This window comes from Ascaphus truei, chromosome 17, assembly GCF_040206685.1.
Source record: "Ascaphus truei isolate aAscTru1 chromosome 17, aAscTru1.hap1, whole genome shotgun sequence".
Lineage (NCBI taxonomy): Eukaryota > Metazoa > Chordata > Amphibia > Anura > Ascaphidae > Ascaphus > Ascaphus truei.
Window position 1 is genome coordinate 1,547,655 of NC_134499.1, and position 27,473 is coordinate 1,575,127.

The 27,473-nt window shown below is 48.7% G+C and overlaps 1 protein-coding gene across 3 annotated transcripts; it reads right to left on the minus strand.

The window, feature by feature from the left end:
• Window positions 1-27,225, minus strand: PICK1 (protein interacting with PRKCA 1). 3 transcript variants are annotated; one of them, XM_075573698.1, is made up of 13 exons: window positions 27,107-27,225; window positions 23,047-23,124; window positions 19,763-19,874; window positions 18,897-19,025; window positions 10,612-10,678; window positions 9,287-9,376; window positions 9,051-9,104; window positions 8,062-8,124; window positions 6,951-7,084; window positions 5,554-5,646; window positions 5,023-5,073; window positions 3,660-3,804; window positions 1-3,203 (listed from the first exon to the last, which is right to left on the minus strand). In XM_075573698.1, the coding sequence occupies exons 2-13, from the start codon at window positions 23,085-23,087 to the stop codon at window positions 2,962-2,964; spliced, it is 1,221 nt and encodes a 406-aa protein (XP_075429813.1). In that variant the 5' UTR covers window positions 23,088-23,124; window positions 27,107-27,225; the 3' UTR covers window positions 1-2,961. The 3 variants fall into 3 exon arrangements, with proteins under 3 accessions (XP_075429813.1, XP_075429814.1, XP_075429812.1); XM_075573699.1 differs by having other exon boundaries at window positions 23,047-23,127; window positions 27,107-27,210; XM_075573697.1 differs by lacking the exons at window positions 23,047-23,124; window positions 27,107-27,225 and adding an exon at window positions 20,268-20,818.
• Between the last annotated feature and the right edge of the window lie 248 nt (window positions 27,226-27,473).

Genomic DNA, 27,473 nt, shown 5'->3' on the forward strand with positions numbered 1-27,473 from the left:
AACTGTGCATACATTATTTATAATTTAACAAAATGTGGCATTATTGGTAGGGGGTGAATAGTTCTGCAAACCACTTGGCGGGGTTTGCCATTTTAAAATGCTTTAGCCAAAGAATGTAACTAAATAACATAAAAAACAAACATACTGTACATATGCAACTATATAATCTGTCCTATTGGATGCAGCACTGGGGCTCTCTGTCTTGTGTTATAGTTACATAGTAGATGAGGTTGAAAAAAGACGGACGTTCATCAAGTTCAACACATGCTAAATTTAGACAACCGATACTTTATCCTATATCTATACTTACTTATTGATCCAGATGAAGGCAAACACAAAACCCCAGTGTCATATCATCCAATGATATCTCATAAGGGGGAAAATAAATTCCTTCCAGACTCCAAGAATTGGCAATCGGATTAATCCCTGGATCAACATCCTTCCCATGTTTACTTATTTGGTATATCCCTGTATACATTTCCTTTCTAAAAAGATATCCAGCCTTTTTTTTTTGGGAACAAATCTATTGTATCTGCCATCACAGTCCCCATGGGTAGTGAATTCCACACTGTATCTGCCCTTACTGTAAAGAAGCCTTTCCTTTGTTGCTGGTGAAATCTCCTTTCCTCCAACCTTAAGGGATGGCCCTGAGTCCTTAGTACTGCTCGTGGGATGAATAGTTCTTTTGCAAACTCCTTGTACTGTCCTCGAATATATTTGTATAGTTATCATATCCCCTCTTAGTCACCTCGTTTCTAATGCAAATAAATCTAAATTTAGCTAGCCTCTCCTCATAAAATAGATTGTCCATCCCTTTTATTAATTTGGTGTCTCTTCTCTGCACTCTCTCTAGTTCCATGTCTTTTCTAAGGCATGGTGCCAAATTGTACTCCATATTCAAGGTGTGGTCTTGATAATGCTTTGTAAAGGGGCATAATTATGTTTACTTCCCTTCCATCCATTGCCCGTTTAATGCAAGATAATATCTTCATGTTATATGAGGTTATAATCTCAGCAGCGCTCCTTTATGACATACTGTATGTGGTGGGATTGAGTTTTACAGGGGCTGTGTGTATTAACAATTAATATAATACCCTATACTTTATTAAACACCTTTTTTCCTCAGGGATTTGGAGCGCGATTTTTTGCCCCATAACATATATATCATATTTTTAACACTAACAAAATGTTGGGGTTTTTGCACTCAACCAGAAGCCAGATTGCCATGTTTTTTTTTTAATGAATTAACAAATTTGTGCACAAAACACAGAAACCCAACATTTTCTTAGAATAAAAACAAAATAACACACACACACACAAACAGCACCCGATTTACCCCAGAAACCCCACTCAAAGCACCTGGGAATATTTAAATCAGGTGGCTTTTTTTTGGTGTGTGCAGACTTTAGTAAAATCACCAAAAGACACACAAAATGACTGGCTCCTAACACACCGTTCACGGTCAATATACCCCCATAGCCCACTCGTTCTGATTATTATTAAAGCAGTGGTACTGAGAGAAAGAGAAGCGTTCTGTACCCAGCCTGGTGTCTCGTGATCTCAGTAGCGGTGCCGTTCTTTGTGGTATTTACAGTACCCAGGTCGGTGGGAGACGCATTACACTGATTACGCTGCATCCGCTGAAGAACTTTTAAAATCGAATTCTTTTGAACCCAACATCTGACAATAGAGCTAAATAAATACAATGTTCAGTTCAAAGAAAGTGGGTTGTGACACTCTAAATGGCCACACCCACAGAATAACCTCCGCCTCCCCAGCAACTTCTCCATCTTTATTGTCATGGTGGTCCCTGAGCTGGAGAGGCAGATCGTGGTGAATGATGAGGGGTGGTGGCCTGCTTCAGAAAAGTAACATATCAATTTAAATATATTATCAATAATATAATGAAAGGTGTTGGATTTGGGGAATGCCGTTATAGGGCAACGGCAAAACCAATTTGCGTTTTCATCCCTAATAAAGAATGATTACTCCTTCACCGTCTTGCCCACAAGCAACTAGACCAACCAAGGGTGGCAAACTTCAGCCCTCAAGGGCTAACAGGCCACATATTAGGGATAGCCCTGCTTCAGCACAGGTGGTGCAATCATTCTGATTGAGCCCCATGTGCTGAAGCAGGGACATCCGTAAAACCCGACCTGTTGGTGGCCCTTGAAAACTGGAGTTGACCATCCTGTACTAGATGGATAACCGTGAAATGATAAAAGCAATATCTCGCTGTGCTGCGTTATAGCGCAGGCGTTTCTGCCTTGCTCAGCAGAAGAGGGGTTCATTCATTCAGTTGTGAGGGGGATGGAGTTGGAATGACAGCAGCGTTGACTGACACACACACACACATGCCAAATTCCTAATAAATAACACGTAGGGTTTTTTCCCCCCTAACAATACGGGAAGAGGGATGGTCCGTGGGACATTTAGGGTAGCAGGTGCTTGTTCCTGTGTTAATGACTCCAGTGACAACACTTCCTGTCTGACATGCTCCGAACAGTGACAGCCCTCTACCACTTCATGTAGCCCAATTATTGTACAATAAATTCCCCCATCACCACATAACCCAAACCCTTTTCCATTCATTACAGCCGAGGTGACCAATTCCAGTCCTCAAGGGCCACCAACAGGTCAGATGTCCAGGATATCCCTGCTTCAGCACAGGTAGCTCAATCATGACTGAGTCACCTGTGCTGAAGCAGGGCTATGCTGACCAGTTGATGGCCCTTGAGGACTGGAGTTGGCCACCCCTGCATTACAGCAACCACACACATCACATCCCTGGTATCTGCCATCACAGGTGCCCAAGATGAGCCCCAAAGACATCACTTCCTGGGAATGTAATGACATCACTTCCTGTGCATTAGAGGTCCCGCCCAGAGAGGGGAGTGATCAGCGACAGTGAGTAAGGAAGATAAATAAGTTCTCTCTTTATGTCTCCCGCCCCCCTGCACGCTACGCATCATCGATCAGTTTCTCCCCGTTTTCCGCCTCTTCCCTCTCCAGCTCATCATCGTCGTCGTCGTCCTCCTCCGCCCCGTCCGTGAACATGTCACCCTGGCCATAGGTGAGGGTGGTGCGGGTCAGGTCCACCTCGATCGGGAAGACGTCAGCCTCCTTCAGGACCGCGTAGCAATCGTCATAGTAACTGGACATGGTGGAGACGTAGCGCTGGAGCTGGAACACGATGTCTTGCACTGGGAGGGGAGGAAACGGTGAAGGTGAACGCCACGCATGACATCCTGTGTGATACTAGCATGTTAAGTCACATACTGTCGGCAACTAGCATGTGATGACATCACCGCCTATGTGATACTAGCCTGTGATGACATCATATGTCTGATACTAGCATGTGGTGATGTCACATCCGGATACTAGCATGTGATAACGTCACAGCCAATGCATTAATTATCATGCAATTCCATCACATCCTATCTGATACTAGCATGTGATTCCATCACATCCTGTGGTACTGCCCCATGACATCATATTCTGCATCACCTAATTACATTCTTGTCTGATTCCAGCACACAGTGTCATCACACCACATCCTGTAGGTTACAATGCCACAGATAGGTCTGAACAGGGTTCAGTGTCTGCTGGGTGTTTGCAGTGTGGGTGAGGGGAGCGCACACTCACCGCACGTCACTCACCATGTTTCTGGTCCAGCAGCTCAATCTTTTCCAGGACGTCTTTTCTCATCTTGGCAAAGCGCGAGCGTGCTTCCTGCCGGCACCGCAGGATCAGCCGGTACTCGTAGTTTCCGGTGCTGACCCGATACAGAGGCTCTCCCAGGGCCTGCAAAACAGGTGCCACTTACACAGTGACCGGCCACAACTGGGCCTGGGCCTAAGGGAGTATAGAGCCAGCAACCCACTCCTTTCAGAGCACGGCTGCCGGCTCCACTGTGTGCAACGTAAAAATCACGTGTGGCGGGTGAAAAAGCCGCACAAAACCCTTTACTAACCAGTGCACAGTAAAGACAGCCGTGTTCACTGGGCAGCCTGACATTAGTTCTGCAAACCCTATAAGAGTCCATCCCACAAAGGACCCTAATGATGATGTTGGAGGAAAGGAGAGTTCACCAGCAACAAAGGAAAGGGTTCTTTACAGTAAGGGCAGTTACAATGTGGGATTCATTACCCATGGAGACTGTGATGGCAGATACAATAGATTTGTTCAAAAAAAGGTTGGACATCTTTTTAGATGGGAAATGTATACAGGGATATACCAAATACGTATACATGGGAAGGATGTTGATCCAGGGATTAATCCGATTGCCAATTATTGGAGTCAGGTAGGAATTTATTTTTCCCCTGAGATATTATTGGATGATATGACACTGGGGTTTTTTGTTTGCCTTCCTCTGGATCAATAAGTAAGTATAGATATAGGATAAAGTATCTGTTGTCTAAATTTAGCATAGGTTGAACTTGATGGACGTACGTCTTTTTTCAACCTCATCTACTATGTAACAAAGGAAAGGGTTCTTTACAATAAGGGCAGTTACAATGTGGGATTCATTACCCATGGAGATGGCAGATACGATAGGTTCAAAAAATGGTTGCCCATCTTTTTAGAAGGGAAAAGTATACAGGGATATACCAAATAAGTAAACATGGGAAGGATGTTGATCCAGGGATTAATCCGATTCCCAATTCTTGGAGTCAGGAAGGAATTCATTTTCCCCCTTATGAGATATCATTGGATAATGTGTCACTGGGGTTTGTGTTTGCCTTCCTCTGGATCAATATACTGTAAGTATAGATATAGGATAAAGTATCTGCCGTCTAAATTTAGCATAGGTTGAACTTGATGGGCAGATGTCTTTTTTCAACCTCATTTACTATGATGAGATGGCAGTGAGAGGTTTCACCTGGTGATTAATGTCTCTTTAGCTCATGTTGGTCCCTGTCAATGAATGGCCATGAAGGTCATGCTGAAGAACACCAACGGTGCTCAAGCCTCGTCCGTTCCCAAATACCCAGGGGGCAGAAATGACCGTCCCATACTCACTATGCTGCTGTATTCCTCATCATCCATCTCCTTCACTTTCAGGCAGTAGGACTGAAACACAGCAAGTGGCAAACGTTAGCACGGCTGCAATGCCGAGGTCTTGTTATAGTGGCGTCACTTGTTGGGTTTGCAAACATCTTCCAGACGAACACAATGCACTGTATGCGGATATCCCTAGACCAGGGGTGGCCAACTCCAGTTCTCAAGGGCCACTAACAGGTCAGGTTTTCAGGATCACCCTGCTTCGGCACAGATGGTGTAGTAAGACTGAGCCACCTGCGTTGAAGCAGGGATTTCTTGGAAATCTGACCTGTTGGTGGCCCTTGAGGACTGGAGTGGGCCACCCCTGTCCTAGATAGTGATAATCAGGTTGCCTTTAAGAGATCTCCTGGCTGCCCTTTTTAGCAGTGTTTTTGTTATATCCAATGCACCGTTTAGGAGATAGAAGCGTTAGAAACATTAAGTGCTCGAAAGATTAAAATGGAGCTCTCGCCAGAGCCCGGTGCAGTGTAAAAGGTTACCTCCTCTTACCAAATACTCAAACTTGACGTCGAGGTATTTCCGGATGGTCAGCTTGGTGTCCGGAATGGCTTTATTCAGGTACGTGTTCAAATCATTCAGCATCTGTTGGACAAAAAGAAGAATTATAAACACACAGAGCGGTCACGGCTATGCAAAAACCTCTAGTATATCAGCAATGACACACACACCTGTCTCTGCTATAAATCAACACACACACACTGTAGAGGGAGAGGGGGGTTGGCCCAGTATTAAAGGGGTTGCACCCCCTGACCTCACCAGGGAGGCAAGGGGTTAACTGAACTGCGGTCCAGGAATGTGGCTTACACCTTGTCATGTCAGGAAAATGTATGTTCCCCTGTTCCCATGTTTCATTATAATCCTGTATTTTAATGGTTTAAAGTGCATTTCTGTATCTCCAGTTCTGGAGGTCGCAGAGAGTTGATATTTGGCCAATGTGTGGAGTCACTGTAGGCATTAAAAACTGGCAAATTTCGACCCACTGAGCCCACCAGAATGGAACTTATTAATATGTGTAGATATTAAAGTGTATACTGTATGTATGGTATTTTGGATCTGCTCTGACAATGCAGACTCCATCTGCTATGCTAATAGGTCATGAAGGGCAGCCGGCTGATTGAGCCTAAGCACTGTGATCAAAAGTTAACTGCCTGATTGTTTACACTAAGTACTAATCAACCGACCAAGTACTAATCAACAGACTCTGCCACTCTAATTGTTACCTGAGGGTGGAGAATCATCAAACTGGAGTGGTTTGTAAGTGTTATGTCTACACCTATAAACAATGCAGATACTTCATTTGGTAGACTGGTCGTTGCCCCTGATTTAATTATGGGGCTACACATAGAGTCCCAGTACACATGGGCTAATTAGCTGGGGGGCATGGGTTAATCTGTGTCTCCACGTTAGGGATTGGATACAGATAATTGTTCACCAATAGTCTGTATTCAATGTTAAGAATAGGGTTACACAGGTATATATACTGTGTCAACCCTACAGTTTTTAGTTGTGCTTCTGATACCATCTTGAATGTCACCGGATTGCTGGAGAATTGCTAGCTGATACTTCTCCATCCCCCAACCCTAAGTAAGTGTTACCTTCTTGTCTGTTAATTGTACTATATTGCTGTGTTCACCTTATTTAAGGAATAAATGATATTTTATTATATCTAAGCCTCGTTCAGTTCAACCCAGATATTTGGTGTTCATTATATCTTGTCATAAGCTACCGTGAAACACACACACACAGCTATAATCAACACACACTCACACAAAGCTCTGTTAATGCTACCTTTGCTATATCAGCACTGACACACACACCTTTGACACTACTATCTCTATATCAGCATTAACACACAGCTCTGTTGTATCCCCGGTATCTGTTCTCACCGGTTTAATGGTCTTGAGAAGGCGGATGCCGAATTTCTCAATGCTGCGATGTGCGTCTGCGAACTTGACGAAGGCCTCGCTGGCCGCCGGCTGTGGCTCCCTGACCCCAATCACCGAGAACACGTCTCCAAACGCTGGTGCAACGACAAGACCCCAATGTGAGACACTCACCGCTTGTAAAGATGCATACATGGTGATATACGATATAATATATACACACACACACACACATATATATTGGTAAACAAGAGACAGCACTCAAGGTTGAAAATCAAAGTGTATTAGTGATAGCAAAAATACATCCAGAAACCCAACGTTTCGGTCCTACAGAATGGGACCTTCCTCAGGGGCATACACACACACACACACACACACACACACACACACACACACACACACACACACACACTTAAGTTATGGTGGCCTATAGGGAACCATGTTAATGGTTTTGAAGCAAAAGGTGGCACTGTGTGCTCATTTGCATGTAATTTCCCAGAATCCCTTGCTGCAGTGGAAGTTCTGTGTGCTGGGTGATAATGGTGAAAGGCGGGGTTGCAGACCTGTCTAAGACATGCAAAGGACTTTTACATTTCTTTTTAAGTTTTAGGCCCTTATTACCTAAGTGGTGCTATTCTACAAAGCGCCTCCTCTCAGGTAGTGTGTTCCAGTCTCTATGAGGTGCGTTATAGAATAGCACTGCTTGGTAAACATGGGATGGTAACACGATATTCTGTAGCCAGGGTACACTTACAAACAAGATGCAACTCCCAATGTAGTTTTTACGGGTGAAATATTTTATGCTTGTGATAAGACTCTTTGTGAATCACTGAATGTACAGGTACATTTTGAATGGTCTTTTCTTTGTACATTTATTGTGAGGCCACAATCATTATCATGATCAGCGAAGGTTAGAAAAACAGGGGACGCGGTAAAAATAGAAAAGGAATCCTAATTCTCAGGAATCAACGAAGTAAAACTTGTATTGTACGGATGAAGTCCTTGGTTGTTGAATGCCTTATTTTTCTATGCCACGTTCTTAAAGGTAAACCCTCAATGCCAAGGTCCCATCATACCCCGAGGTCACACCCCAACACTGAACATTAAACATTACCTCTGTGTGTCTGAGATAGCTCAAAGAAAGCTCTCAAGAGACGTTTGGTGTGTTCCATCATACCTGGGGGGGGGAAGAGACTTCAGTGAGGGTGGAGGGAGAGACAGCGAGGAGAGAGAGAGACAGCGAAGAGAGAGAGAGAGAGAGACAGCGAGGAGAGAGACAGAGACAGCGAGGAGAGAGACAGAGACAGCGAGGAGAGAGAGACAGCGAGGAGAGAGAGAGAGAGACAGCGAGGAGAGAGAGAGACAGAGAGAGACAGCAAGGGGAAAGAAGGGAGGGAGAGAGCCAGTGAGGTGAAAGAAGGGTGAGAGAGAGCGCGAGGTCCAGCGAAGGGAAAGAAGGGAGAGAGAGCGAGAGACAGCGAGGGGAAAGAAGCGAGAGCGAGAGACACACAACGAGGAGGGAGACAGCGAAAGAAATGGTCAGAGAGCGCGATGAGAAAGGATGGGCAGGGACAGAGAGGCCGGTGCAGTGTAATACAGGGTGATCAGGGTCAGAGAAGCCGGTGCAGTGTAATACAGGGTGATCAGGGTCAGAGAAGCCGGTGCAGTGTAATACAGGGTGATCAGGGTCAGAGAAGCCGGTGCAGTGTAATACAGGGTGATCAGGGTCAGAGAAGCCGGTGCAGTGTAATACAGGGTGATCAGGGTCAGAGAAGCCGGTGCAGTGTAATACAGGGTGGGCAGAGAGGCCGGTGCAGTGTAATACAGGGTGGGCAGAGAGGCCGGTGCAGTGTAATACAGGGTGGGCAGAGAGGCCGGTGCAGTGTAATACAGGGTGGGCAGAGAGGCCGGTGCAGTGTAATACAGGGTGGGCAGAGAGGCCGGTGCAGTGTAATACAGGTTGGTCAGAGAAGCCGGTGCAGTGTAATACAGGGTGGGCAGGGACAGAGAGGCCCATGCAGTGTAATACAGGGTGGGCAGGGACAGAGAGGCCAGTGCAGTGTAATACAGGGTGGGCAGGGACAGGGTGGGCAGGGACTTTACCTCGATATAACTCCGCTGTTTTTTCCAGCTCTTCCAGTCTTTTCACCAGGCCATCTGGGAAAGGGAAGGTAACCTGTAAATCCCAGATATAAATCCTCACGCCTCACATCCCAGCGATACTCTGTAAGCAGCAGACCCCAAACATATAACCCGCTGATCCCACGTCTCCCCCGCAGTGGTGACAGGGTGGTTGTGATCTGCTGCAGGATAGAGCGGAGCGATGATCTGCTAGTTACCGTTACACAGGATGGCGCGGCTTAAACCCAACGCATCCGCTGTGCCGGAGCTCATGTTCTCCACCAGCCGATGCTTCACCTTCTTCAGCACTGCACAGAAGTACAAAAACACAAAGTGAGGGAAGAGACAGAAATACACAACAACATGGAGAGAGCGAGGAGGAAGGGTGGGGAGGAGAGAGCGGGGAGGAGAGAGCGGGGAGGAAGGGTGGGGAGGAGAGAATGGGGAGGAAGGGTGGGGAAGAGAGAGCGGGGAGAAAGGGTGGGAAAGAGAGCGGGGAGAAGAGAGCGAGGAGAAAGGGTGGGGAGAAGAGAGCAGGGAGGAAGGGTGGGGAGCAGGAAGGAAGGGTGGGGAGAAGAGAGCGAGGAGGAAGGGTGGGGAGAAGGTGAGGGAGAGGGAGGAATGGGGGGGAGAAGAGAGCAGCGGTGGTGGGTGGGAGAGCGGAGGAGGAAGGGGGGGGAGAGAGCGAGGAGGAAGGGGGGGAGAGGGAGAGGAGGAAGGGGGGGAGAGGGAGAGAAGGAAGGGGGGAGAGGAGGAAGAGGGTGGGGAGAAGAGAGCGAGGAGGAGGGAGAGAAGAGATCAGCGGTGGTGAGGGAGAAGAGAGCGGGAGTTCGGAGGGGGGGAAGAGAGCGAGGAAGGAGGGGGGGGGGAGTGAGCGAGTAAGGGGGGGGGAGAGAAAAAAGGGGGGAAGGAAGAGAAAAAATTGGGGAGAAGAGTGAAGAGGAGGGTGGGGAGAAGAGAGCGAGGAGGAGGGGGGGGGAAGAGAAAAAAGGGGGGGAGGAAGAGAAAAAAGAGGGGACAAGAGAGCAAAGAGGAGGGTGGGGAGAAGAGAGCGAGGAGGAGGGTGGGGAGAAGAGAGCGAGGAGGAGGAGGTGGGGAGAAGAGAGCGAGGAGGAGGAGGTGGGGAGAAGAGAGCGAGGAGGAGGAGGTGGGGAGAAGAGAGCGAGGAGGAGGAGGTGGGGAGAAGAGAGCGAGGAGGAGGAGGTGGGGAGAAGAGAGCGAGGAGGAGGAGGTGGGGAGAAGAGAGCGAGGAGGAAGGGGGGGGGGGAGAAAGAGAGCGAGGAGGGGGGAGAAGAGAGCAAGGAGGGGGGAGAAGAGAGCAAGATAGACTCCCCATATCTCATGATGACTGAGATATCTCCCTCTGAAGGTGGGGTTATCGCTGAGCACACCAAGACTGACACCGTCCCCATGTTACTGTGCCATGTGGCAATACAGAGACCCGGGAAAGGGATGGAGGAGTTATCAGGATCAAGGACGGTGCCATATAGGGAGAAGAAAGAGTGGGAACCCAGACTGATATGCACAAACCCAAGCTCCTTACCGATGTCCAGGGACTTCCCCTGCTTGGGGTCGGCTTGAAGTTTGTTGAAGGAAATCATCACCTCGGCCTAACGGGAAGAAACGTCACTGTCATCTTAACGTGCCACACGCACTGGGAGATCTTGGGGTGTAAAGAGTCACCCCTTCCCCCTCCCCAATTTTCGATCAAATTCTCCTTTGTTAAATTTGGTTTAAATCTAAAGAAAGACTAAAAACTGACAATTTCAGCGTTTGAACAACGTGGGAAAATGTAGCTAAAGGCCGATAAGATCACATATCGGTCACGGAAACAGGATGAGTGCGCCTCCCAAATCCCCAGCCTAAGGGCCGTTCTATACTGTGTGCGGCTGTGCGCGCGCATGTGCCGCATGCTTTTCGTGTGAACCAGCCTTTTCGTAGAACCAGCCTAAGGAGTAGTGGCTGCATTGAACAATTTCCCAGCTGGTGACTTACATACACTGGGGCCGGAGGCAGCAGCTGAGGGGACAGACAGGGCTCTTATCTGAGGTAAAGTTCCTACATTTGTATGTGTAAATGTGCACAGGGGGAGCACAAAACCCTCTGGGATTGAGCATATAGGTCACAGAAATAAGGGTATACGCATTAAGGCAGACATGGAGAGACATGGGGTCTGCGCATTAAGGCTGACACCCTATAAGAGAGAGACATGGGGTCTGCGCATTAAGGCAGACACCCTATAAGAGAGAGACATGGGGTCTGCGCATTAAGGCACACACCCTATAAGAGAGAGACATGGGGTCTGCGCATTAAGGCACACACCCTATAAGAGAGAGACATGGGGTCTGCGCATTAAGGCACACACCCTATAAGAGAGAGACATGGGGTCTGCGCATTAAGGCACACACCCTATAAGAGAGAGACATGGGGTCTGCGCATTAAGGCACACACCCTATAAGAGAGACATGGGGTCTGCGCATTAAGGCAGACACCCTATAAGAGAGAGACATGGGGTCTGCCCATTAAGGCACACACCCTATAAGAGAGACATGGGGTCTGCGCATTAAGGCACACACCCTATAAGAGAGACATGGGGTCAGCGCATTAAGGCAGACACCCTATAAGAGAGAGACATGGGGTCTGCGCATTAAGGCACACACCCTATAAGAGAGAGACATGGGGTCTGCGCATTAAGGCACACACCCTATAAGAGAGAGACATGGGGTCTGCGCATTAAGGCACACACCCTATAAGAGAGAGACATGGGGTCTGCGCATTAAGGCACACACCCTATAAGAGAGAGACATGGGGTCTGCGCATTAAGGCACACACCCTATAAGAGAGAGACATGGGGTCTGCGCATTAAGGCACACACCCTATAAGAGAGACATGGGGTCTGCGCATTAAGGCAGACACCCTATAAGAGAGAGACATGGGGTCTGCCCATTAAGGCACACACCCTATAAGAGAGACATGGGGTCTGCGCATTAAGGCACACACCCTATAAGAGAGACATGGGGTCTGCGCATTAAGGCAGACACCCTATAAGAGAGAGACATGGGGTCTGCGCATTAAGGCACACACCCTATAAGAGAGAGACATGGGGTCTGCGCATTAAGGCACACACCCTATAAGAGAGACATGGGGTCTGCGCATTAAGGCACACACCCTATAAGAGAGACATGGGGTCTGCGCATTAAGGCTGACACCCTATAAGAGAGAGACATGGGGTCTGCGCATTAAGGCACACACCCTATAAGAGAGAGACATGGGGTCTGCGCATTAAGGCACACACCCTATAAGAGAGACATGGGGTCTGCGCATTAAGGCAGACACCCTATAAGAGAGAGACATGGGGTCTGCCCATTAAGGCACACACCCTATAAGAGAGACATGGGGTCTGCGCATTAAGGCACACACCCTATAAGAGAGACATGGGGTCTGCGCATTAAGGCACACACCCTATAAGAGAGAGACATGGGGTCTGCGCATTAAGGCAGACACCCTATAAGAGAGAGACATGGGGTCTGCGCATTAAGGCACACACCCTATAAGAGAGAGACATGGGGTCTGCGCATTAAGGCACACACCCTATAAGAGAGACATGGGGTCTGCGCATTAAGGCACACACCCTATAAGAGAGACATGGGGTCTGCGCATTAAGGCAGACACCCTATAAGAGAGAGACATGGGGTCTGCGCATTAAGGCACACACCCTATAAGAGAGACATGGGGTCTCCGCATTAAGGCAGACACCCTATAAGAGAGACATGGGGTCTGCGCATTAAGGCACACACCCTATAAGAGAGAGACATGGGGTCTGCGCATTAAGGCACACACCCTATAAGAGAGAGACATGGGGTCTGCGCATTAAGGCTGACACCCTATAAGAGAGAGACATGGGGTCTGCGCATTAAGGCACACACCCTATAAGAGAGAGACATGGGGTCTGCTCATTAAGGCACACACCCTATAAGAGAGAGACATGGGGTCTGCGCATTAAGGCACACACCCTATAAGAGAGAGACATGGGGTCTGCGCATTAAGGCACACACCCTATAAGAGAGAAACATGGGGTCTGCGCATTAAGGCACACACCCTATAAGAGAGACATGAGGTCTGCGCATTAAGGCACACACCCTATAAGAGAGACATGGGGTCTGCGCATTAAGGCAGACACCCTATAAGAGAGAGACATGGGGTCTGCGCATTAAGGCAGACACCCTATAAGAGAGAGACATGGGCTCTGCGCATTAAGGCACACACCCTATAAGAGAGAGACATGGAGTCTGCGCATTAAGGCACACACCCTATAAGAGAGAGACATGGGGTCTGCGCATTAAGGCACACACCCTATAAGAGAGACATGGGGTCTGCGCATTAAGGCACACACCCTATAAGAGAGAGACATGGGGTCTGCGCATTAAGGCAGACACCCTATAAGAGAGAGACATGGGGTCTGCGCATTAAGGCACACACCCTATAAGAGAGAGACATGGGGTCTGCGCATTAAGGCACACACCCTATAAGAGAGAGACATGGGGTCTGCGCATTAAGGCACACACCCTATAAGAGAGAGACATGGGGTCTGCGCATTAAGGCACACACCCTATAAGAGAGAGACATGGGGTCTGCGCATAAAGGCAGACACCCTATAAGAGAGAAACATGGGGTCTGCGCGTTAAGGCACACACCCTATAAGAGAGAGACATGGGGTCTGCGCATTAAGGCACACACCCTATAAGAGAGACATGGGGTCTGCGCATTAAGGCAGACACCCTATAAGAGAGAGACATGGGGTCTGCGCATTAAGGCACACACCCTATAAGAGAGAGACATGGGGTCTGCGCATTAAGGCACACACCCTATAAGAGAGAGACATGGGGTCTGCGCATTAAGGCACACACCCTATAAGAGAGACATGGGGTCTGCGCATTAAGGCACACACCCTATAAGAGAGAGACATGGGGTCTGCGCATTAAGGCACACACCCTATAAGAGAGAGACATGGGGTCTGCGCATTAAGGCACACACCCTATAAGAGAGAGACATGGGGTCTGCGCATTAAGGCACACACCCTATAAGAGAGAGACATGGGGTCTGCGCATTAAGGCACACACCCTATAAGAGAGAGACATGGGGTCTGCGCATTAAGGCACACACCCTATAAGAGAGACATGGGGTCTGCGCATTAAGGCACACACCCTATAAGAGAGAGACATGGGGTCTGCGCATTAAGGCACACACCCTATAAGAGAGAGACATGGGGTCTGCGCATTAAGGCACACACCCTATAAGAGAGAGACATGGGGTCTGCGCATTAAGGCACACACCCTATAAGAGAGACATGGGGTCTGCGCATTAAGGCACACACCCTATAATAGAGATATTGGGTCTGCGCATTAAGGCAGACACCCTATAAGAGAGAGACATGGGGTCTGCGCATTAAGGCAGACACCCTATAAGAGAGACATGGGGTCTGCGCATTAAGGCACACACCCTATAAGAGAGACATGGGGTCTGCGCATTAAGGCAGACACCCTATAAGAGAGAGACATGGGGTCTGCGCATTAAGGCACACACCCTATAAGAGAGAGACATGGGGTCTGCGCATTAAGGCACACACCCTATAAGAGAGAGACATGGGGTCTGCGCATTAAGGCAGACACCCTATAAGAGAGACATGGGGTCTGCGCATTAAGGCACACACCCTATAAGAGAGACATGGGGTCTGCGCATTAAGGCAGACACCCTATAAGAGAGAGACATGAGGTCTGCGCATTAAGGCAGACACCCTATAAGAGAGACATGGGGTCTGCGCATTAAGGCACACACCCTATAAGAGAGACATGGGGTCTGCGCATTAAGGCACACACCCTATAAGAGAGAGACATGGGGTCTGCGCATTAAGGCAGACACCCTATAAGAGAGAGACATGGGGTCTGCGCATTAAGGCGCACACACCCTATAAGAGAGAGACATGGGGTCTGCGCATTAAGGCACACACCCCATAAGAGAGACATGGGGTCTGCGCATTAAGGCACACACCCTATAAGAGAGACATGGGGTCTGCGCATTAAGGCACACACCCTATAAGAGAGAGACATGGGGTCTGCGCATTAAGGCACACACCCTATAAGAGAGAGACATGGGGTCTGCGCATTAAGGCACACACCCTATAAGAGAGAGACATGGGGTCTGCGCATTAAGGCAGACACCCTATAAGAGAGAGACATGGGGTCTGCGCATTAAGGCACACACCCTATAAGAGAGACATGGGGTCTGCGCATTAAGGCACACACCCTATAAGAGAGAGACATGGGGTCTGCGCATTAAGGCACACACCCTATAAGAGAGAGACATGGGGTCTGCGCATTAAGGCACACACCCTATAAGAGAGAGACATGGGGTCTGCGCATTAAGGCACACACCCTATAAGAGAGACATGGGGTCTGCGCATTAAGGCACACACTCTATAAGAGACATGGGGTCTGCGCATTAAGGCACACACCCTATAAGAGAGACATGGGGTCTGCGCATTAAGGCACACACCCTATAAGAGAGAGACATGGGGTCTGCGCATTAAGGCAGACACCCTATAAGAGAGAGACATGGGGTCTGCGCATTAAGGCACACACCCTATAAGAGAGAGACATGGGGTCTGCGCATTAAGGCACACACCCTATAAGAGAGAGACATGGGGTCTGCGCATTAAGGCACACACCCTATAAGAGAGAGACATGGGGTCTGCGCATTAAGGCAGACACCCTATAAGAGAGAGACATGGGGTCTGCGCATTAAGGCAGACACCCTATAAGAGAGAGACATGGGGTCTGCGCATTAAGGCACACACCCTATAAGAGAGACATGGGGTCTGCGCATTAAGGCAGACACCCTATAAGAGAGAGACATGGGGTCTGCGCATTAAGGCACACACCCTATAAGAGAGAGACATGGGGTCTGCGCATTAAGGCACACACCCTATAAGAGAGAGACATGGGGTCTGCGCATTAAGGCACACACCCTATAAGAGAGACATGGGGTCTGCGCATTAAGGCAGACACCCTATAAGAGAGAGACATGGGGTCTGCCCATTAAGGCACACACCCTATAAGAGAGACATGGGGTCTCTCCCTGCTCCACTAAATACTCATTGCATTGCATTGTATTGTATGTCTTTATTTATATAGCGCCATTAATGTACATAGCGCTTCACAGTAGTAATACGCGTGCTAATCAAATAAATAACAGATAATATAAATAATAGATCATGGGAATAAGTGCTTTAGACAAACATAACATTAAGGAAGAGGAGTCCCTGCCCCGAGGAGCTTACAGTCTAATTGGTAGGTAGGGAGAACGTACAGAGACAGTAGGAGGGAGTTCTGGTAAGTGCGTCTGCAGGGGGCCAAGCTTTATGTATCAGGTGTTCACAATATCCACAGTGCTATTCATATGCTTCTTTAAGCAAGTGTGTCTTAAGGTGGGTCTTAAAGGTGGATAGAGAGGGTGCTAGTCGGGTACTGAGGGGAAGGGCATTCCAGAGGTGAGGGGCAGTCAGTGAAAAAGGTTTAAGGCGGGAGAGGGCTTTAGATACAAAGGGGGTAGAAAGAAGACATCCTTGAGAAGAACGCAAGAGTCTGGATGGTGCATAACGAGAAATTAGGGCCGAGATGTAAGGAGGGGCAGAAGAGTGTAAAGCTTTAAAAGTGAGGAGAAGAATGGAGTGTGAGATGCGGGATTTGATTGGAAGCCAGGAGAGGGATTTCAGGAGGGGAGATGCTGAGACAGATCTAGGAAAGAGTAGAGTGATTCTGGCAGCAGCGTTTAGGATAGATTGTAGGGGAGACAGGTGAGAGGCAGGAAGGCCGGACAGCAGGAGGTTACAGTAATCAAGACGGGAGACAATGAGGGTCTGAGTCAGAGTTTTAGCAGTCGAGCAACAGAGGAAAGGGCGTATCTTTGTTATATTGCGGAGGAAAAAGCGACAAATTTTAGAAATGTTTTGAATGTGAGGGGCGAATGTGAGAGAGGAGTCGAGTGTGACCCCTAGGCAGCGTGCTTGGGCTACTGGGTGAATGATCGTAGTTCCAACAGTAATGTGGAAGGAGGGAGTAGGGCCAGGTTTGGGAGGAAGTATGAGGAGCTCTGTTTTAGCCATGTTGAGTTTAAGGCGGCGGAGGGCCATCCAGGATGATATAGCAGAGAGACATTCAGAAACTTTGGTTTGTACAGCAGGTGTAAGGTCGGGTGTTGAAAAGTATATTTGTGTGTCGTCAGCATAGAGGTGATATTTAAGCCCAAAAGATGTTATTAGGTCACCTAGAGAGAGTGTGTATAGAGAAAAGAGAAGAGGTCCCAGGACAGAGCCCTGGGGTACCCCCACAGAGAGATCAATAGAGGAGGAGGAGGTGTTAGCAGAAGAGACACTGAAAGTACGATGGGAGAGGTAGGATGAGATCCAGGATAGAGCTTTGTTCCGAATACCAAGAGTATGGAGAATGTGAAGGAGAAGAGGATGGTCCACGGTGTCAAATGCTGCAGAGAGGCCAAGTAATATGAGCAGAGTGTAATGACCTTTGTCTTTGGCAGCATGGAGGTCGTCAGTTATTTTAGTGAGGGCTGTTTCCGTGGAGTGAGCAGTGCGGAAGCCAGATTGTAGAGAGAATAGGAGAGAATAGGTCTTGAGAAAATGGAGCAAGCGAGAGAATACAAGACGTTCAAGGAGTTTAGAGGCAAAAGGCAGGAGGGAGACAGGTCGATAGTTAGAAAGACAAGTAGGGTCAAGCTTGCTGTTTTTGAGTAATGGTATGACTGTTGCATGTTTGAAGGAGGATGGAAAGGTTCCAGAGCAGAGGGATGAGTTAAAAATGTGTGTGAGCGTAGGGATTATAGTAAGAGCAAGAGGTTTTATGAGATGGGAGGGAATGGGGTCAAGAGGGCAAGTGGTAGAGGGAGAAGAGGCGATCAACAGCGACACATCCTCCTCTGAGACAGTGGAAAAAGAGTCAAGGAAGGCAGGAGGAGAGTTAGGAAGAGGTGTAGGATGGGAGGAAGAAACAGAGGGGGCGCCGGTAGCAGCTCCACATGTTTAAATGTTCCGGTCACGTGGGCCAATCAATAGGAAGCCGCAAGGGATGATGTCACGGCCTCCTACTGGCCCCTGTGTCATTTAAGCCGCCACGTCTATAGCCCCAACTAGCCCAGCCGAACTGCTTACCCCCTGCTTCAAACATACATATATTTAAAAAAATAAGGAATGCAGGATTGCAGCGTTAAAGAAGATCCCAAAATAGTTCAAGTTCCCAGAGACCCCCAGAGAGACACGGGGGGGGGGGGGTTGTGCTGAGTTCACAGGATGGGGGGGAGGAGGAGAGACCCCCAGAGAGACCCTGGGTGGGGTGCTGAGCTCACGGGGTGATGGGGCAGGGGGTAAAGAGACCCCAGAAAGACGTGGGGTGCTGAGCTCACAGGATAGGACGGGGGGGAGATAACCCCAGAGAGACGCTGGGTGGGGTGCTGAGCTCACAGGATGGGGGGGAGGGGAGACCCCCAGAGAGACGCTGGGTGGGGTGCTGAGCTCACAGGATGGGGGGGGGAGGACGCTGGGTGGGGTGCTGAGCTCACAGGATGGGGGGGAGGAGAGACCCCCAGAGAGACGCTGGGTGGGGTGCTAAGCTCACAGGATGGGGGGGAGGAGAGACCCCCAGAGAGACGCTGGGTGGAGTGCTGTGCTCAAAGGATGGGGGGGGGGGAGGAGAGACCCCCAGAGAGACGCTGGGTGGGGTGCTGAGCGCTCAGAATGGGGGGGGGGGAGGAGGGTCTCACCTTCACATTCTGGATCATCCTCGCCACTTCCACTTTGGTTTTGCCTTTGACGGATTTTCCGCTGACGCCCGTGATCTCGTCTCCTGCGGCGATGGTTCCGTCCAGTGCGGCCGGAGTGTTATCAAACACCTGAGGGGAGGATCGATGGTTAACATGGGGAAAGGAGAGAGGAGGAAAAAGAGAGCGCGAGAGAACGAGAGAGGAGGAGGAGGAGGAAAAAGAGAGCGCGAGAGAACGAGAGAGGAGGAGGAGGAGGAAAAAGAGAGCGCGAGAGAACGAGAGAGGAGGAGGAGGAGGAAAAAGAGAGCGCGAGAGAACGAGAGAGGAGGAGGAGGAGTAAAAAGAGAGCGCGAGAAAACGAGAGAGAGGAGGAGGAAAAAGAGAGCGCGAGAGAACGAGAGGAGGAGGAAAAAGAGAGCGCGAGAGAACGAGAGAGAGGAGGAGGAAAAAGAGAGCGCGAGAGAACGAGAGAGAGGAGGAGGAAAAAGAGAGCGCGAGAGAACGAGCGAGAGGAGGAGGAAAAAGAGAGCGCGAGAGAACGAGAGAGAGGAGGAGGAAAAAGAGAGCGCGAGAGAACGAGAGAGAGGAGGAGGAAAAAGAGAGCGCGAGAGAACGAGAGAGAGGAGGAGGAAAAAGAGAGCGCGAGAGAGGAGGAAAAAGAGAGTGCGAGAGAAAGAGAGGAGGAAAAGAGCGCAAGAGAGAGGAGGAAAAGAGCGCAAGAGAGAGGAGGAAAAGAGCACAAGAGAAAGAAAGGAGCGCGAGAGAACGAGAGAGGAAGAAAAGAGAGCGAGAGAGAGCGTGCAAGAAAGATCCCACCAGAGAGAGAGCGCGAGAGAGAGGTAGATGAGATGGAGACAGTTACCAACCTGTACTATATAGAGGCAGGGGCAGTGCTGAGCTCCTCCACCAATGCTGATCCCAATCACATTCTGAGAGTCCTTCTTCAGGGTCACTGCCCCAGGGACTGTGGGGATCCCACTAAAGGACACAAAGACGTAAAGGATATGTGGGGAGTGTACTGGGGAGGGAAAGAACAGAGGCCTTGTGTGGGGGTCCCTACTGGATGGGAGGGGGGCTATGGATGAGGATCTCAGAGAGGAAAGGACCACATGTGGACAGAACAGAGGGGCCACGTGTGACCTTGCGTGTGGACAGAAGGGAGGCCACGTATGTCCTCTCATGTAAACAGAAGGTGCCACATGTGGCTAGGACAGAATGGAAAGAAGGGAGGGACCACGTGTGAACAGTAGAGAGGGGCTCCATGTCTCCACACACATCTGGACACATTAACCACGTGGACAGAAGGTAGGGGTGTATGGACTGTAGGGAGGAGCCACGTGTGATGAGACATGGAACATAGGAGAGACTCACCGATCCCGGACCTCAAAGTCAAACTCTTGATCAGTGAAAAGTGAAATCGCAATCCAGGCAAGTTCCATGGCAAGGTCAAGAGCGGTGACCTCCTCGGATCAAACTCCATCTCCTAGTGAGGGGATTCCTGTCTATGCCGCTGTGCTTACATCACAATATGTCTCAGGGTCACTGACAGGGCAGTGTCCCAACCAGTGCAGGAGTAATGGCTCACAACCAAAGTCCAGCCATTTCTCCTCAGCTGTGCTGCCAAGACATCAGGACACAGCCCCGCCTGCCCAGGTAAACATACTGCTCAGCCCTGCCTGCCCAGGTAAACATACTGCTCTGTGTCACTACAGCTCGCTGAGGGGTGGGGAAGGGCAGGCCCGGCGACCCCTGACCTGAGGCACCCATCGCTTGTTACTGAGGCCAGACTGATATCCGCAGTATGTGGTACTGTTATCTGAAAATACTTTGTTTATTACTTACTGGAGATAAAGTTACCTCCACCTCTTGTTTCTGTGTTCTGCCTCCGCTCTCCTCGCTTACAGCCACGCTACACAGTGCAGGCTTACAGCCAGCTACACAGTGCAGGCTTACAGCCACGCTACACAGTGCAGGCTTACAGCCACGCTACACAGTGCAGGCTTACAGCCAGCTACACAGTGCAGGCTTACAGCCACGCTATACAGTGCAGGCTTACAGCCACGCTACACAGTGCAGGCTTACAGCCAGCTACACAGTGCAGGCTTACAGCCACGCTATACAGTGCAGGCTTACAGCCACGCTATACAGTGCAGGCTTACAGCCAGCTACACAGTGCAGGCTTACAGCCACGCTATACAGTGCAGGCTTACAGCCACGCTATACAGTGCAGGCTTACAGCCACGCTATACAGTGCAGGCTTACAGCCAGCTACACAGTGCAGGCTTACAGCCACGCTACACAGTGCAGGCTTACAGCCAGCTACACAGTGCAGGCTTACAGCCACGCTACACAGTGCAGGCTTACAGCCACGCTATACAGTGCAGGCTTACAGCCACGCTACACAGTGCAGGCTTACAGCCAGCTACACAGTGCAGGCTTACAGCCACGCTATACAGTGCAGGCTTACAGCCACGCTACACAGTGCAGGCTTACAGCCAGCTACACAGTGCAGGCTTACAGCCACGCTATACAGTGCAGGCTTACAGCCACGCTATACAGAGCAGCCTTACAGCCACGCTACACAGTGCAGGCTTACAGCCAGCTACACAGTGCAGGCTTACAGCCACGCTACACAGTGCAGGCTTACAGCCACGCTACACAGTGCAGGCTTACAGCCAGCTACACAGTGCAGGCTTACAGCCACGCTATACAGTGCAGGCTTACAGCCACGCTACACAGTGCAGGCTTACAGCCACGCTACACAGTGCAGGCTTACAGCCAGCTACACAGTGCAGGCTTACAGCCAGCTACACAGTGCAGGCTTACAGCCACGCTACACAGTGCAGGCTTACAGCCAGCTACACAGTGCAGGCTTACAGCCACGCTACACAGTGCAGGCTTACAGCCACGCTACACAGTGCAGGCTTACAGCCACGCTACACAGTGCAGGCTTACAGCCACGCTACACAGTGCAGGCTTACAGCCACGCTAGACAGTGCAAGCTTACAGCCACGCTAGACAGTGCAGGCTTACAGCCACGCTACACAGTGCAGGCTTACAGCCAGCTACAGTGCAGGCTTACAGCCACGCTACACAGTGCAGGCTTACAGCCACGCTACACAGTGCAGGCTTACAGCCACGCTACACAGTGCAGGCTTACAGCCAGCTACACAGTGCAGGCTTACAGCCACGCTACACAGTGCAGGCTTACAGCCACGCTACACAGTGCAGGCTTACAGCCACGCTACACAGTGCAGGCTTACAGCCACGCTAGACAGTGCAGGCTTACAGCCACGCTAGACAGTGCAAGCTTACAGCCACGCTAGACAGTGCAGGCTTACAGCCACGCTATACAGTGCAGGCTTACAGCCACGCTACACAGTGCAGGCTTACAGCCACGCTACACAGTGCAGGCTTACAGCCACGCTACACAGTGCAGGCTTACAGCCAGCTACACAGTGCAGGCTTACAGCCACGCTACACAGTGCAGGCTTACAGCCACGCTACACAGTGCAGGCTTACAGCCACGCTACACAGTGCAGGCTTACAGCCACGCTATACAGTGCAGGCTTACAGCCACGCTATACAGAGCAGCCTTACAGCCACGCTATACAGTGCAGCCTTACAGCCACGCTATACAGAGCAGCCTTACAGCCACGCTATACAGAGCAGCCTTACAGCCACGCTATACAGAGCAGCCTTACAGCCACGCTATACAGAGCAGCCTTACAGCCACGCTATACAGTGCAGCCTTACAGCCACGCTATACAGTGCAGCCTTACAGCCACTCTGTAAGTCACTGTGTATTCTACAAGGGATTGCACAGGCAGAGCCCCGTCTCCCCCATCCCCTTATCTTTATTGGCTCTTTAAAAAGAACAGGGTGGGCTAACGTGGGAAAAAATAAACTTTACTGACCCTCTCCTATTCAGGAGGTCACTTAAGAAATGCAATTTGTAATTAATTTCCAGAGAACAAAAGAAGCGAAATCTTTGCTTTTAGCGCTGTTAGATTCACCAGTTAGATTGTTATATTGTTTAAAAGGTTGGGGTTTTTTTTTGGTCCGGCTAGAAAACGAGTCCTTCACCCCCGAGGAGATGAATAGGCAGGGTCTATGCCAATAGAGGTATAAAGAATCCCTCAGCACTCACAGTTTGTCCTCCTCAAGGTCGTAATCCAGGTCTGAAAACATGTCTGCCCACGCAGCGCTGCCCCTCGCTGCTGTATCTCTGCTGGGAGACAAGAGGAAACACACAGCAATCAGTAGATACAGATCATGGGGTAAAACGATGTGCCCGAAATGGGACATTAGGTTGTGGCCGTCCCTCCATGACCAAATTCTCTCTGGTACTTCGCTGCAGAGGGACCCACCGGCGCCAGCCACTTCTACTATAAGGTACGTTTTAATGTAGGGGTTTAACTTTAGGAGTTTTCAGGTAAGGGGTTATGGCTTTTAGGGTAGGGGATAGTATTAGGGGTTAAGATCAGGGGTTTTTAGGGTAATACCTAAGGTTAGGGACTTGCCTTAGCGGCAAAGCGGCAGGTCCCAGCGACAAGGTCACCTTGTGGCTAAACACCGGCGGAGATTTGGTCGCTGCTCACCACTTTGGTACCCTGCTTCAGCACAGGCCAGAAAGGAGAATGAGGCACAGGGATAAACATGTATTCCTGTAGCTGAGGGAATCCCTAGGTTAAGGAGGGTGCCTCAGCTAGTGCCAAGGTGACCCACAACCAATATAGGGTTCGTGGGTGCCCCAACAGTATTTAAGGTTGGGGGTGGGGGGACTCAGAGTACAAGGGAAAGTGTATGGGGAATAAGGCAGAAAGAAAAGAAAAAATGTTGTCGTTTTATTTCTGTTCCCTGCACTCAGAGACTCAGAAGTGTATTAAAAGATACTTTAATGTAATATGCTTTCTACATTCGGAACCGATGCCAAACAGGCAGCCCATGCAAACCCATAAGTGCCGGTATATCTGCTGGACATCGGAGTTCAAAGCAGCCAGAGGATGCCCAGAGGTGTGAATAGCATTTGGCTAGCGGGGAAAGGCGGCGTACTGGGTCCAGAGATCTATGGCAGTCCTCCGGGATGCCACCTGTTCTGCCAGAATGGTATTGGTGGTAACTATTTATTTATAAAATATTTTACCAGGAAGAAATACATTGAGAGTTACCTCTCGTTTTCAAGTATGTCCTGGGCACAGAGTTAAGACAAATAATACATGTTTACAAATACAGTTACATAATGAGCAGGGTATACATTATATACAAGACATTGCATGCACAGTTAAAGATAATTTATATTATGGGCGTATGAAACTGTTACAGACCAGATTAAAATGTGTGACAGCTTTAGATTTGAAAGAACTTAAACTGGTGGTGCTTAAACTATGGCGCTAACTAGAGAATATACCTGTACACAAAGTCTACAGTGATAATAACAGACAATGAGATAAAACCAGAAATAGAAATAAATATACTGGCCCCTCTGTTGATTTGCATCTTGACCAGGAAAGGATCTTCCCTTGATCCTTATTGAGCAGTGAAGATAGGGTGTATGGTCAGCGCAAGATGAAATAAAATATACAATAGAACAATGATTAGTATAACAACATTAGAACCTAATGTCTACACAGTTGTGAATTGGAGTATATAAGTGGGGAATCAGTATGAACAATATAATAAAATACTACTCACACGGCCATGTGTGAGTCAGTCACACAATGTTATCTTTAGGCAGCTGGTTTCTCTTCTCTGTGGTGTTTGTATGGCCACACCATCTGTTCCTATTTGTGGGCTTGTACCTCTCCCGTAACCCGTGTGTGGGATGACAGTCACAAGCCGTATGTGAGTAATAACATTTTAATATAACAATAAACATAAATATAGACAACTTACATAGTAAAAACAGTAGTTGCAGCTCGAATGTCTCCCGTTCTGGTCCGCTATTCACGGCTGACTCCCACTTTCGGTCCCACTGACGGACGCGGATGATAGATGACCTTTCTGGGCTACGGTGGCTGATCTGGATCAGAATGGTGCACGTCTGACAGGAACAACGCGTTTCGTACTTTCGTACTTCGTCAGGTTCTTGTCATCACGTGCTAGCACCTCTCTATTTATCCCCGGCGTGAACCCTTCGCAGGTGTTGTCACTGATCTTATCAAATCTGAGTGACGGAGTGTAACAACGTTCACCCTCCTGTCTCACGCATGCTCAGTGTGCTCCCACCACCAGACTCCAGTATGTGGGCCGCACAAGCAGGCCGTTGCGAGACCGCATACTGGAGCACATGGGCAATATTAGAAGAAAGTTGATGACAGTGTGTCGAAACATTTTGCCTTGGAACATCAAAACAATTCGATAGGCTTGTTATTTATAACACATGTATAATAGTAGCGATAATAATAATTATATCAATCATAAATACATATACATAATATATTATGAATAACAACACTAAATCTAAACAATAATAGTAACAGCATATAGAATTATACAAACACCACAGAGAAGAGAGACCAGCCGCCTAAAGATAACAGTAGTATTTTATTGTAGTGTTCATACTGATTCCCCACTTATATACTCCACTTCACAACTGTGTAGACATTAGGTTCTAATGTTGTTATACTAATCATTGTTCTATTATATATTTTATTTCATTTTGCGCTGACCATACACCCTATCTTCACTTGTTCTGCTAGACCTGGTGGAGCCTGCCCAGCAGGTGGCATTGAGATAGCCAGGGAGAGAGGTGGCAGGCTTGTGCATGTCTCTTGGCTCTTTCGAATTTCCCGCTGACCCGGCTTGGCTACGATTGGTTGCTTAGGAAAGTTCCCACGCGTTGATTGGCTGCTCAGTTTTGTGAATGAAACCGAAAATACTATAAGAACCTGTGAGCCAATCAGATTTGGAGTTCCTTGTAGTAAGAGCATGTGCGGGCTTTTCAAAGTCGCTTCTGTGTGAATAGCAGAGCAACCGGCTTTGATTTTGAGCCTGAAAAGCTTGCCCTCCAGAGTCTAAGTCCAGTTTTTTGGGACCAAGTTCTCAGAAACGTATGTAGCGGTCACGGTTGGGATTTTATGCTGATTTGAGTACCAGGAGATTTGGACTAACTCGCAGTCAGGAGGGCCCAAGTTCTCAGAAGAGAAGGGAGCGGTGGCGTGTGGAATTTTATGCTGATTTTGGTTTCCGGAGATTCCGGGCTAAGTCCCGGTAAGGGTAAAATTCATCTACCGAGTTCCCTGCACCTAGGAAACTCTAGTTTTCGACCCCAGTCCCAAAATCAGTGTGTCTTTTTGTCTGTATTTTGTGTTCCATTGTGTGTAAGCAAATTTATGCCAAATACATTACAATTTATTTCATTTCCTTGTTTTGCTCAATGAATGATCCTGGTAAAAAAGTGTAAATAACCTGGACTCCCATGACATAGACTTAAGGGAATACAGAGAGCATGAGGATGGGGTTAAAGTCTTCCTCCTGCCTCTCCTTGGGAATGAGGGTGAAGGGGCCCTGTTAACTGGGGAATCTGATGATGTGAAGGGACACTACAAATCTATATTAATAATACAAAATAAACAATAATAATAATGTTATTTCATATAGGACTTTTCTCCCAATGGGACTTAAATCGCGTCATAGTTACAGTATAGCACGTGGTAAGCATCACATAGGATTGTTACAGACAGTCCCTGCCCAGCAGAGCTTACGTGTTTGGTGCCTGAGACAGAGGGAGATAAAGTGACTTGCCCAAGGTCCCAAGGAGCTGACACCGGGAATTGAACCAGGTTCCTCTGTTTCACACTCAGTGTTATTTATAACACATGTATAATAGTAGCGATAATTATATCAATCATAAATACATATACATAATATATATTATGAATAACAACACTAAATATAAACAATAATAGCTACAGCATAAAGATAGAATTATATCAAAACACACATAGTAATGAGACTAATAATACATATCAGAATAATGATATGCCCTGTCATATGTCACCTAACTAGCCCCGCCCCTCATTACATAACCCCACCCCGTTATTGGATAGCCCCGCCTCCGCTCTCATTAACACATCTCTTCCCCGTCAGCAGACCGGTACATGTCCGTCTTTTTCCCTCTCTCTCTCCCGAGCCCCTCTCTGCCCCCCGGGACCTCTCTCTCTCCTCCCCAGGCCTCCCCCCCCCGCACCCGGCCGCGGTCCTCTCACCTGCTCCCCGGGCCCCGTCAGCTCTCAAACCCCTGCGCGTCACTTCCGGCTATTCTCCGCCGCGGGGGCGCGCATGACGACAGACGTTCGGCGAGGTGCGCGGCTTGAGGCGGTTACCATGGTGATGGAGAAGGACCGTTTTTTTTTAAATAAAACTTTATTGTAACTACGCACAGTAACATCTGATGTTCATTGCACATGCGCACTGTAAGCACTCAGGAGCTGTAAATTTGTATTACTAATTTACTGTGCAATCTTTTCATTCTTTGTATTCATGAAATGACATATCTATGTATGTGAATGTACTGGCATTCCTCTCATGTTTATATTAATGTGATATGTAATTATTGATTATTTCGTGTTCTTT

What these genes read in the sequence shown, in the direction of transcription:
- PICK1 (XM_075573697.1), bottom strand. Translation starts at nt 20,335, where the DNA reads ATGGAACTTGCCTGGATTGCGATTTCACTTTTCACTGATCAAGAGTTT. An exon ending in GACTTTGAGGTCCGGGATCG is followed by an intron (nt 19,875 to 20,267) that starts GTGAGTCTCTCC and finishes TGTGTCCTTTAG; the next exon opens with TGGGATCCCCACAGTCCCTG. An exon ending in ATGAGGAATACAGCAGCATA is followed by an intron (nt 3,805 to 5,022) that starts GTGAGTATGGGA and finishes CCTGTTTTGCAG; the next exon opens with GCCCTGGGAGAGCCTCTGTA.